General features: G+C 62.8%; 2 protein-coding genes across 2 annotated transcripts; both read left to right on the forward strand.

The window, feature by feature from the left end:
- Positions 1-353: 353 nt before the first annotated feature.
- Positions 354-680, forward strand: EMIHUDRAFT_46670 (hypothetical protein; the record flags this gene model as incomplete). The annotated part of the gene is made up of 1 exon (XM_005790438.1): positions 354-680. A coding segment is annotated over one exon (327 nt), but the record flags the coding sequence as incomplete, so codon positions are not given.
- Positions 681-3258: 2578 nt separating this feature from the next.
- EMIHUDRAFT_97958 (hypothetical protein) lies at positions 3259-5788 on the forward strand (the record flags this gene model as incomplete). Its single annotated transcript, XM_005790439.1, has 4 exons — positions 3259-4104; positions 4244-4415; positions 4728-4941; positions 5008-5788. 4 exons carry the CDS (start codon positions 3259-3261, stop codon positions 5786-5788), a joined length of 2013 nt encoding a protein of 670 aa, XP_005790496.1.
- Between the last annotated feature and the right edge of the window lie 4812 nt (positions 5789-10600).

Raw genomic sequence — 10600 nt, forward strand, 5'->3', positions numbered from 1 at the left:
CCAGGGCTCGCACCTCAGCCTCTCATAGACCAGGGCGGAAGTATTTTATGTATGTAAAAGAGGGATCGGCTCGATTGGACGGAGGCTGGACGCGTCCGCTGGGCACATGCTGACTGAGCCGCCAGGCAAAGCTTGTGCTGTGAATAGCCCAGCGCTGACTTCTGACTGTCGTTGCTGTCTTTCCCCCTTCTCGACTGTCTGTGCTTGTGCGTCTTGGGTCCGGAGTTGTGCGTTTATGTGAATAGCAGGCGTGGTCTCTACTCGACAGCGTGTACGTGGGCGAGATCAAGGAGGGCGCCAGCGAGGGCTACGGCTGGAAGCGCTGGGTCGTGAACAGCGACGGGTCCTTCCACGCCAAGGGCAGCGTGTACGAGGGCAAGTGGAAGGAGGGCAAGAAGTGGGGCTACGGCACGGCGCGCTACGCCAGCGGCAACGTGTACGAGGGCGAGTGGAAGGCGAACGAGAAGGAGGGCAAGGGCAAGATGTGGTACGCCAACGGCAACGTGTACGAGGGCGATTTCAAGGCGGACAGGAAGGAGGGCAAGGGCAAGATGTGGTACGCCAGCGGCAACGTGTACGTGGGCGATTTCAAGGCGGACGTCAGGGCGGGGAAGGGCAGGTTGCGCTACAAAAGCGGCAAGGTGCAAGTGGGCCGCTACGAGGGCGACAAACTGGTGGGCTCGGCGGCGAAGTGGAGCAAGGACCGCCGGAAGGCGTGGAGCGTGCAGGCTAAGCGGGGCGGCGGCTTTCAAGAGAAGCAGATCTCGCTCCAGACCGCGGCGGAGAAGGCCGCACGCCTCGGCCTGCCGGTGCCGCGGTAGTGGGGATGCCGCCGCGTCGGCAGCGGCAGCGTGCGGTGTGGTGAAGGAGTAAGGGGTAGATACTATACAGGGAGGAACAAAGGGGGGAGTAAGAACGGTGCGGTGTGGTCTGTGGTGTTGAGACGCGATGCAATGTTGGGCATCATGGCTTGTTGCACCCATGGCCCGCTAAGGATTGTTCACTTTCGTGTGTCGCATTTGACGACCGATGGACAATTGCATGCGACGGACGTGGCAGACGATGGACCCTTGGTGGTCTGCTCTTCTCGACCGGCAATGAATGGTTTGGCTTTCTCGACCAACTCGATCGACTATCGGTCGGACCAGTCGTCTGTCAAGTCATCCGGATGCGATTGTCCATGCGATTGACTTCGACTTCGTCTCTTTCCTCTTCTGCAGTTTCTTGTCTGTTCAGCCACGTTTCGGCTTTGCCAGTGCGCCACTGCTCCCAACACTGATGTCCTCATGGCGCGTTCTGGGCGCAAACAGTCCGAGCGCCGCCACTCGGATTGATGAAGTCGAGGCAACCGAGGGCACCGATGGACAGACTGCTGACGTCGAGGCCACCCTTGAGGTCGAGGCAACCTTGGTGGTCTCCGACGATGGAGTCACTTTCGGCGTCGAGCCCATCGATGGAGTCGAGGACATGATTTGCCACGTTGCGAATCGAATCGTGTCACTAGAAGCGGTGGGTCTGGACGTCCAGACACAGACAGCGGACTGCTCTAGCAGTGACCCCGTCTACTCGTCTTGGGAACCCTACCCTGAGGCTTACAGCCCAGGACCAGCTTCCGACGACGAGGAGGCGCTGCCGACCCTGGAGCCTGTTGAGCTACCGCTCACACCCATCGGGTGAACCACCCAGCCTGGTACGGACTGGCCACCCTGCCTTTTGGGAGCCTGCCTTTGCCCGATGGCCTGCTCGCAGACCAGATTGCTACCTACCGAAGGCTGCCCATAGAGGAGCCCGAGATCGAGACGGTCATGGAAGACTCTTCCAGACTTACCTCTACCATTCGAGCCTTCTCCATCATTTGGCTGGTCTGGCTGACGGGCATTCGATGGCAAGTACTGCTGCTCCTCTTACCAACTGCAACATGCTGGCTGCTGCATATCAACGAGGGGGCTGAGGTTTTGACCGCTGCTCCTGAGGGATCCCAGGTCACGTTTGGCTCTATCCTTTGGCCCCTCTCCTTCGTTTACCTTGCAAGATCTGCTGCCGTTTCTTGCTGGAGCAGCATTCTTCATGCTACCGAGCGTCGAGGGGGCACGAACGCGGCGCAGCGCCCGGTTTGGCTTAACGGCTGAAGAGCGCACCGCCATCAACATCCTCGACGCCGTCCCCGTCGTCGTGTGGATCGTGCTGTCCTTCGCCTACAGACTTCGCCGCCAAGCTGCTCTTGCCCTCCGAAAGCGAGCGCTGTCTTGCTTCCGAAGACACTTGGCACAATCGAAGCTGCTTGCCGATGCTCGAGCAATCATCGCAACTCGAGCTTTGCTATCGCACCCTCCTCGTGCTCTTCCGCTTGAGGTTGCTTGTGACGCAGTGGTCTCCTCCCAAGCTCTGGATGCGAGAGAACCTCGCCCGGCCGCCCGTGCACGACATCGACGTGCCGTACCAGCGAGTCGACGACTTGCAGTCAATTGCGCTTTGCCTAGCCTCAGCACAGGCGCCGTCGTCCAAGCTGACCCGCCTCGTCAACCGGACGATGGTGGAGGGAGGAGCGCCTTACCGAAACTGCGTCGGTCTGCCTCACTACCCGCCCGACTCATTTGACAACGATCTCACCTACCCAATCAAAGGGCACTACGAGCGTGTCAACGGGACGCTCTGGAAAAAGATGTAATCTCTTTCCGCTGCATTAATTGCTGTACCTTTGGCATCCAGATTCCCAGCCGCTCGATTTCGTTGTACCCCTGTCCAACGATAGGGATTTCATTCTATCGACTTCGAGCCGTTCTTAAATTTTGGGTCTTTAGCAGTGCCACAAGAGACAAGGGTTGGGCGTGCTCCTCACTCCCTTCGTTGCGTTCCTTTGGCAAGGGCGCTTCATGTACCATGCCGAGGTTTGCTCCGCCTCCGAGGAGCCCACAGAGCCCGTATAACAACTATAATGCGAACAATGCATCTCTCCATCGTTTGCACTATGACCTGTCGCTTCCCCGAGTATCGGACGGGCACCTCAGGCCAATGCACGAGGGGGTCTGTCAATGGAAACCACTTCACAGCTATGCCTTGCTTCTTTAGGTGCCCTTTGTATATCTGACTCTTCCGCATGAGCACCAGAGAGAAGGCAAAAGGCAACATAAGGCAGGATCTCTCTGGATGGGGGAACAACGAAGGGGGAACAACCCACACCACACAAGACGCCAAAGCCCAAAAGAATAACAACATACACCGACAGGTTTTCACACCACATACTGGTTGCCCCTTCCTATGTCTCACTGCTTTGTCTCCATCGAGGCCCGATCGACATCCTCACCGCCCGAGCTCTTCGAGCTGGCCTGGCGGCAGTGGGGCGCCTCTGCGCGAGCGTTCCAATCGAGCCCGTACGAGAACCGCGAGGAGATCCGCGCCGCGGCCAAGGTCTTCGAGAGCCTCAGCGCGGCTCCGGCACTGCTGAGCGACAAGGCGGTGTCGCGACTGGCGCTCGCTCGCTCCACCATCGAAGCGATGCTGCCGCTGTGCGAGGAGCCCGCCGCAGCCTCCGTCGCAGAGGAGCCACTCTGCAACGCCGTGCAGTCGCTCTTCCGCACCGCGAGCGGCGAGGGCATCGGCGTCGGGCCGCCCTCTGCGCAACGCACGGCGGAGCGGGCGCCGGGCGGAGGACGGCGCAGCAAGAACTCGCCCGGAGGCCGCTGCTTGTGCCTCAGCAGCGGCTTTGGCGAGTTCAAGAGCCAGCAGTGCACCTACCTGCCGCTCCGCACGCGCAACGGCACCAGCCACGCCTGCCGCATGGACCGGCTGAGGGAGGGCGAGTCGCTGCTGGGGACGCTGGAGCAGTTCTGCCGCGCGTACTACCACGCAAACCAGTGGGAGGCGCAGGTGTACCTCTGCCTCAAGTGCGGCCCGGACGCGACTGGCTCGCGGCTCGTCCTGCCCGAGGGCGTGGAGGTCGGCGGCATGAGCGGCGGCGCCGAGGGCAACGGCGCCGAAAGCGGCGGCGAGGGCGGCGGCGAGGGCGGCGGCGAGGGCGGCAGCGGCGAGGGCGGCGGCGGTGAGGGCGGCATCGCGACGGCCCCCGACGGCGACATCTGCGGCAAGGTGCAGGTGGTGGCGGTGGTGCGGCTGCTCGGCCACGACGGCAGCGAGTGGATCTGCCGATATGCAAACTGCTTCCGCGGCTCGCCTCGCTAGATGCCGATCCCTCGACACCCGACCTCATAGCCGACCTCACAGCCCCGTGCTCAGCTGTCTGGAGGCGCTTGAGTCTCACTGGGTTCGCCGCGCAGGGTCGTCCGAGGCCAACGTGCACGCCGAGAGCTTCGTCATCGCAGACGAGACCATCCTGTCGGCGGTGCGCGCGGGCGAGGTTGCCGAGCTGACGCTCTACCTCTCGTATCAGCCCTGCCACCACTCCGGCGGCCGCTTCGGTGGAGGCGAGGCGCGCCAGCGGCGGCGCGCGCACCGGCAGCACCCCACCTCGTGCACCGAGGCGCCGATCGCCACGACGAGGGAGGTTCCCTCCTCGCCTCCCCCGAGCCGCCTCGGAGACTTCTCTAGGCGCTGATCGCCTACCACGAGCGCGAGCTCGCGCCGTACAACGTGCCGCTCTCGGTTGTGGTCGCCGACTTGTACAAGGTCATGTGGACCGAGGAGCTGATGGGCGCGCGCCGCCGGCCCGTAGCTTCCTGCCCAGCCAGAGGGCGCGCCTCCCTCACCGCGCGTGGGTCGAGGCGCCGTAGGCGAGGGGCAGGTGCGAGACGTGTACGCGGCCGACGCGAGCGCGGGCCGGGAGGGGATCCGGCGGCTGATGTCGCAGCCGGGGATGTCGATGCGTGCCACGGGCGAGGAGGACTGGGCCTTCCTGATCGGCCTGTGCGACCAGTCGGTGCAGGAGGAGTACGAGCGACGCGGCGAGGCTGGCTCGGCCTTCGGCCCCACCCACGTCGCCCTGCGGTGCGGGGCACCGCCTCCTCCGCCCGCGCCGCCCGCGCCCTCCCCACCCCCTCGCTCGTCTCGCAGGGCGAAGCTCGACGCGGTCATTGCTGACTTCCTTGCGGCGCAGCATGCTGAGATGGCCGCGGCGGCGGAGGCGGCGGAGGCGGCGGAGGAGGCCGAGGAGGCCGAGGCGGTGGAGGCGGCCGAGGCGGCGGAAACGGCGCCCGCGCCGGCGGGGCCCGCCACCGAGGGTTCGGCGGAGGCGGCGGCCGCCCAGCGCCTCCCGGACAACAAGAAGAAGGTGTACGGTCGCGACTTTCTCCTCTCCTGCGCGCCGCAGCCCGCCGCGGCGCCCTCGGAGGAGGAGTGCGCCCCTCCGGCGGCCGTCGACGAGACCACCAACTTGCCGCTTTCGCCCGAGGTGTCCCGTGACGAGACGACGAACTTGGAGGCCGACGCTGCCGCGCTGAACGGGGCGAGCGGTCCGGACGGGACCGTGTCCCCCGAGCCCGCGCCGCGTGACAGCGCCGAACAACTCGCCGACGCGCGGCTCGACTCGCTGCCTCCGCCGCTGCCTCCGCCGCTGCCTCCGCCGCTGCCGCCGCCGCTGCCTCCGCCGCTCCCGCCGCCGCCGCCGCCGTCGTCGCTGAAAGAGGAGCCGGCGGACCTCGACGATGCGGGAGCGCCAGCTGAAGCGGAGCCTCACGCTGGAGAGGAGCCTACGGCACGTCTGAGCCTGGCGGAGCTCGAGGCTATCCAGGGCGAGGCCTTGGCGGACGATATCACAATCGAGAGCAAGATGTGCGCTTGGACGGCGGAGCAGGCGATGCGCTACTTCGAGTCGGGAGGCACCGAGGAGCCTTAGTGAGGTGCCGCCGGCGAGCGGGGGAAGGCGGAGGACTCCGCATCCTCAGAGACCACACCACACCACCGTGCCTTCAACCACATGGTCGCACGCCCCCGCGCCCCGAACGAGGGGGGTGCTGGCCTGCTCTCAGCCACCATGCCGCACGCGCGTCGAGCAGCAGCTCTGGAAAACAACGATTTCAACGTCAGACCAGGTTTTTTGTTGGGTGTGGGTGGGTGGGGGGGGGGGGGGGGGCACTTCAGTTGAGTACTTGAGCACTGGATAGGGTCGAAGTCACCGGTCAGGGGCTTCAGGGCGCGGGGCGCTCCCGCAGGCCCTGGCGCCTGGGTCTCTCTCTGATGACTGACACCAGTCACCACGTGACACGTGTGCGCTGTGCGCGGTGTGGCCAACAAAGGTCAAAGCTCAAAACTTTAGGGAGCAAAACGGCGGACTGGCCATCCACATTGGGGCTTTTGGCATGTTGCGTGACTGTCTCTGTGCGATTTCGGGCCCGGGGTTGTGCGTTTATCTGAAGTATCTGAAGAGGAGCGACCACAAGGGATCCTGGTCATCACACGCATGCCCCTCCGTTGCGGGATCGCCATCAGTGAATACATGTAATTTTTACTTCTACCCCAGTACCCGTGACGAAAAACGAACAAGCACCAAGCGCTAAGCGTGAGGACACGATTGCGAATTCGGAGGTGCACCTAAGCAAAATTGAGCCCACTCAGGTGTGAATATAAGGGTCGAACAGGTTTCGAGCCGGGGACCTCTCGCCTGGCGAGAAGGCTCCCAGCAAGAAAAGCTGAGATTGTGAAGGAGGGCCCCAGGAGTTCGAAACCTATATAGCATACCGAGGGAATTAGACACCACAGATACGCACACACCGACGCCCGAAGTGCCAAGAAGGACGTCATTAGTACGAAACCTCAGAAGGCCATGGGCGCCGAGAGAACAAAAAAGAAAAAAGAAGAAAGTCGACGCACCCCCTCCTTGCGCAGTGTCCCTCGCTAAGTGTCGCCGTTATCGGGGCACGCTATCCTGTGCAGTCAGGGCATGAGGGCAAGCGGGGGCGGGACGCAGTCCCATCTCTCCTGTGTACGGGTGGGTTCTGTCTCCAGTCTCGGAGGGGGGCAAGAAGGTAAGAATATCTATTTTTTTGGTAATTTTTACTTCTGTCAAGGAACTCATGAGCGCATTGCACTAATGTTTTGCCACGCGTCGATCCAGGTCCCCACCCGTCCCCACCCGTCCCCACCCATCCCCACCCATCCCCACCCATCCCCACCCATCCCCACCCATCCCCACCCATCCCCACCCATCCCCAGCTCGCTCTATCACACACCCCAAGAGAGCCCTTGGGGAAATCCGTTCGCCATACGCTCCGAGCATGCGTGTGATGAGGAAGATGATAGAGAGGGCGAGCTTTGCATAAAAGAAGGGCGCGTGGGTCTAAATTTAGTGCGGTGTGAAGTGTTTATCTACTGCATCTTTAGCGCACTTTAGCGCAAATTCAGCGCAAATTTAGCGCAACTTTAGCGCAAATTTAGCGCAAATTTAGCGCAAATTTAGCGCGAGTTCACTGCGACTTTACATCCAGATTTAGCGAGGTTTAGTGCGTCTTTAGTCCAGCCGCGCAGTAGGATCCAGCCGCAGACCCTCGCTGGGCCTCCCTTCCCCTCTCCCCCTGCAGTTCCCTGCCCACTCGCAAAAGTTCCCCGTCCCATCCCCAACCAACCGAACGAAGGTTCTTCAGCTGAATATCAGCCTCCAAGGTGCTTTCCGGGCTGCTTCTCCGGGCCCGAGCGGCAAAACGTTGCCGGAAGCGGGGCGTGAACATAACGACTTTACTGCGTGACTTACAATCTACATGGATCATTGCCATTTGGCCGTTTCTTTCTGTCATCGTGGTCTGGATCCTTCATCCTTTGGTTCAACATTGGTTTTGAAATTCCAAGACCGACCCTCACCTCTACTCTATTACAGCTGGTGGTCACGGGCACAGCATGGGTTGTGCGGTCGGAGGTGGTGCTTGCGGTGGCCCATTCAACTGTGCTGGTCCTCCTCTCGGGAATCGGTGCTGTGCCTGTGCTCAGTCGGGAGATCTTGCTCTGGAGGGCTGCATATCTAGCCTCACTGGGAGCCTGCCTTTGGGTCATGAGGGCAGGGGCCAGGCATCTCTCGTTGTGGTGCATTCTTGGCAGCCAAGGAGCAAAGCACGCGGCCCTGGCTAGCTGTGGTGTGGCTGGGAAGCCGTGCTAAAGATGCGTGCCCGCACTAAAGATGCGGGACCCACACTAAATGTACTGCAGCTGCCCGCACCTAAAGTGAACTAAATGTGGCGCTAAATTGGAGATAAAACACACTAAATATGTGCTAAATATGTGCTAAATATGTGCTAAATATGTGCTAAATATGTGCTAAATATGTGCTAAATTTGCGCTAAATTTGCGCTAAATTTGCGTTCATAAATAGCGCACTAAACTATCACTTAAGTTCATTCACACGCACTAAATTTAGACCCAAGCGCCCTCCCTCACGCCATGGCCTCGGCCTCGAGTCGCAGCTTGCCCAGAGCTTGCCGCCGCCGTGGTGGGCAGGATGCCGGCCGGCCGCTCCCGCTGTCGGGCGCATCCGCGGTTACTGGACCGTCACGTGTTCAACGACGTTGAACAGTGTTCAACCACGGCGCTGTTCACAGCGCGCGCGGACGGCCGTTCTGCGAGTCCAGCTCCGCTGGACTTTTGTAAAGCATGCTTGTGGCAAGTTATAGACGCTAGTATCGACCTCAGAGACCCAAACCCGAATTAATAATTAAGGCTCAAAGTATGGTTGAACAACCGTTGAACAAACAGGTTGAACAACGATATCCGACTAGTGCGACCGCTAGACGGCGGTCTCCGCCGGCCCCAAGGCTGCCCAGCCCCAGTACCACACCGGCCACGTAGACCGTGGCGCTGGAGTCGGTCAGTGAGGCACTAGACGGGCTACGGAACCATGCGCGCGCCGGCCGGATAGGCTGCGCGCAGGGGCCGCGCCGCCTCGATTTCGCATCTCCGCTCCGCGGCCGACTGAGGGGCCAGCTCGCCCGGCGACAAGCCCAGCCATCGCCCAGCGCCCCGTATCGACGGAGGGCACGCAAAAAACCCGCACCTACGACTAGGGTGAGCCCGTGAGGGCGTCGGTGTCGGCCGCGGGCGGGCTGCCAGGAGGGCGCGGGTGGGAGCATGGGAGATGCTCCACCGCTCGACGAAGACGCGCCCGACGAAGCCCTGCTAGCGGAAGATGGTCGATCCTCACCTACTAGCGTCGGGCGTGTGCGAAAAAGAGCGCAAATCGGAGCTCAACTCGCGCGCGGCTGGGAAAGGGGTGTGGCACCCCTCCGAAGGCGCCTCGCGAGGAGCTGCTGCTGCCTCCAAACGCGCTCGGGCAGCACGTCGGCGCGCCTGCGGGGTTGGGGAGGTGAAACTATGCTTGCTGGCACGCGCATCCCGCACCACCCCCACGTCCGCGCGCACCATGCCGCCATCCCACCTCACAGCCAAGCGCCATCGCTGTCGGACGCGGCGACGCCGAGCGGTGGCCTCGCAGACGACGAGCGCGATGAGGCCGCCGCGCCGCCGGGGTGGCCGGCGCGTGCCAGCCGCTGGCCCGTCCAGCGTGGCGGGACCGGCTCGCCCATCCTGGCCCGCGCGCTTGCCGACGCGAGAAGATCGCGCGGGAGGGCAAATCTTGGGCAAAATGCCCTGTTTGCCAATCCTTCACGGCGGCTTCACGTCGGAACGAGTCGGATCGACGACTCCCCGCCTGCACCAGCGTGTGCGCCTTGCAATTCTATACAGAATCGACACGTGGTACGTCTTCTCAATCGCTCGTGGAGAGGAGCTACGGCCATTCCTAAGTAGTGTTCAACGACCTTGAACAATGTTCAACGTCGTTGAACACGGTCCAGTAACCGTCCGGCGAGACTCGCCTCGCCCCCGGCGCGCCGGCGAGCTGCGAGGGCACCATCCCAACGGCTGCCGTCCCTCGGCTGGCGGCGTGAGAGGCCTCGGAGGGCTCACCGAGGGCCGGCGCACGCGATGCAGGCACTACCAAGGTCCTGGCGACCGTCCGCGACCATCTCATCGTATGATTTGACTGCCAGTCGACGTTTGACGCCCAGAACTCGACGAGACCGCCACACCAACACTAACTGCGCTTCGGCGCCCGATCTCGATTCTTGCCTGCTCAGTGCCGCGATGAATCGTCGCCCTCATCGTCCGGGGTCTTCCTTTCATCCTCGGGCTGGCTTTTTGAGACCCTCGCGTTTGCCCATCTCGGTCGTTTACGACGCGTCACGCCTTCCCTCGTGCCGCAAGTAGGCGTGTGAGTGATGGTCCTGCCACCAGGTACACGGCTACACCTCGGGACGCCGTGCTGAGACGGAAAGAGCCGCCCCACGGGAGCGAAAGCCGCCTCGCGCGCCTCAGCCCGCCGGGCCCCTCGGCGGCAAGTGTGGGGTTGATACGGCGGTGATACACCCCCCTGACAGCAGCGCCTCACGGCGTGGGCTGCGAGGTCACTCGGGGTGACCCAGGGGGCGGCGGGGGAGCAATCTCCCGCCGGAGCAGCGGGTGATATTCCCGCTACTCGCTCGAGTTTGAGGTGCGCCGCGCCTCGCCTGTGCTGCCTTCCCAGCTGCCCCAGCCGCCCTCACCGTCCTCATCCCCTCCCCCACCCCCTCCCCCTCAGGCTAGGCCCTCGCCACCGCCGCTGCCGCCGTCTCCGCCACAGCCGCCGCCGCTTCCCTCCCCCCCACCCCCTCGACGCCGTCGCCTGGTA

The sequence above is a fragment of the Emiliania huxleyi genome, assembly GCF_000372725.1.
Source record: "Emiliania huxleyi CCMP1516 chromosome Unknown EMIHUscaffold_12, whole genome shotgun sequence".
In the NCBI taxonomy this organism is placed as follows: domain Eukaryota; phylum Haptophyta; order Isochrysidales; family Noelaerhabdaceae; genus Emiliania; species Emiliania huxleyi.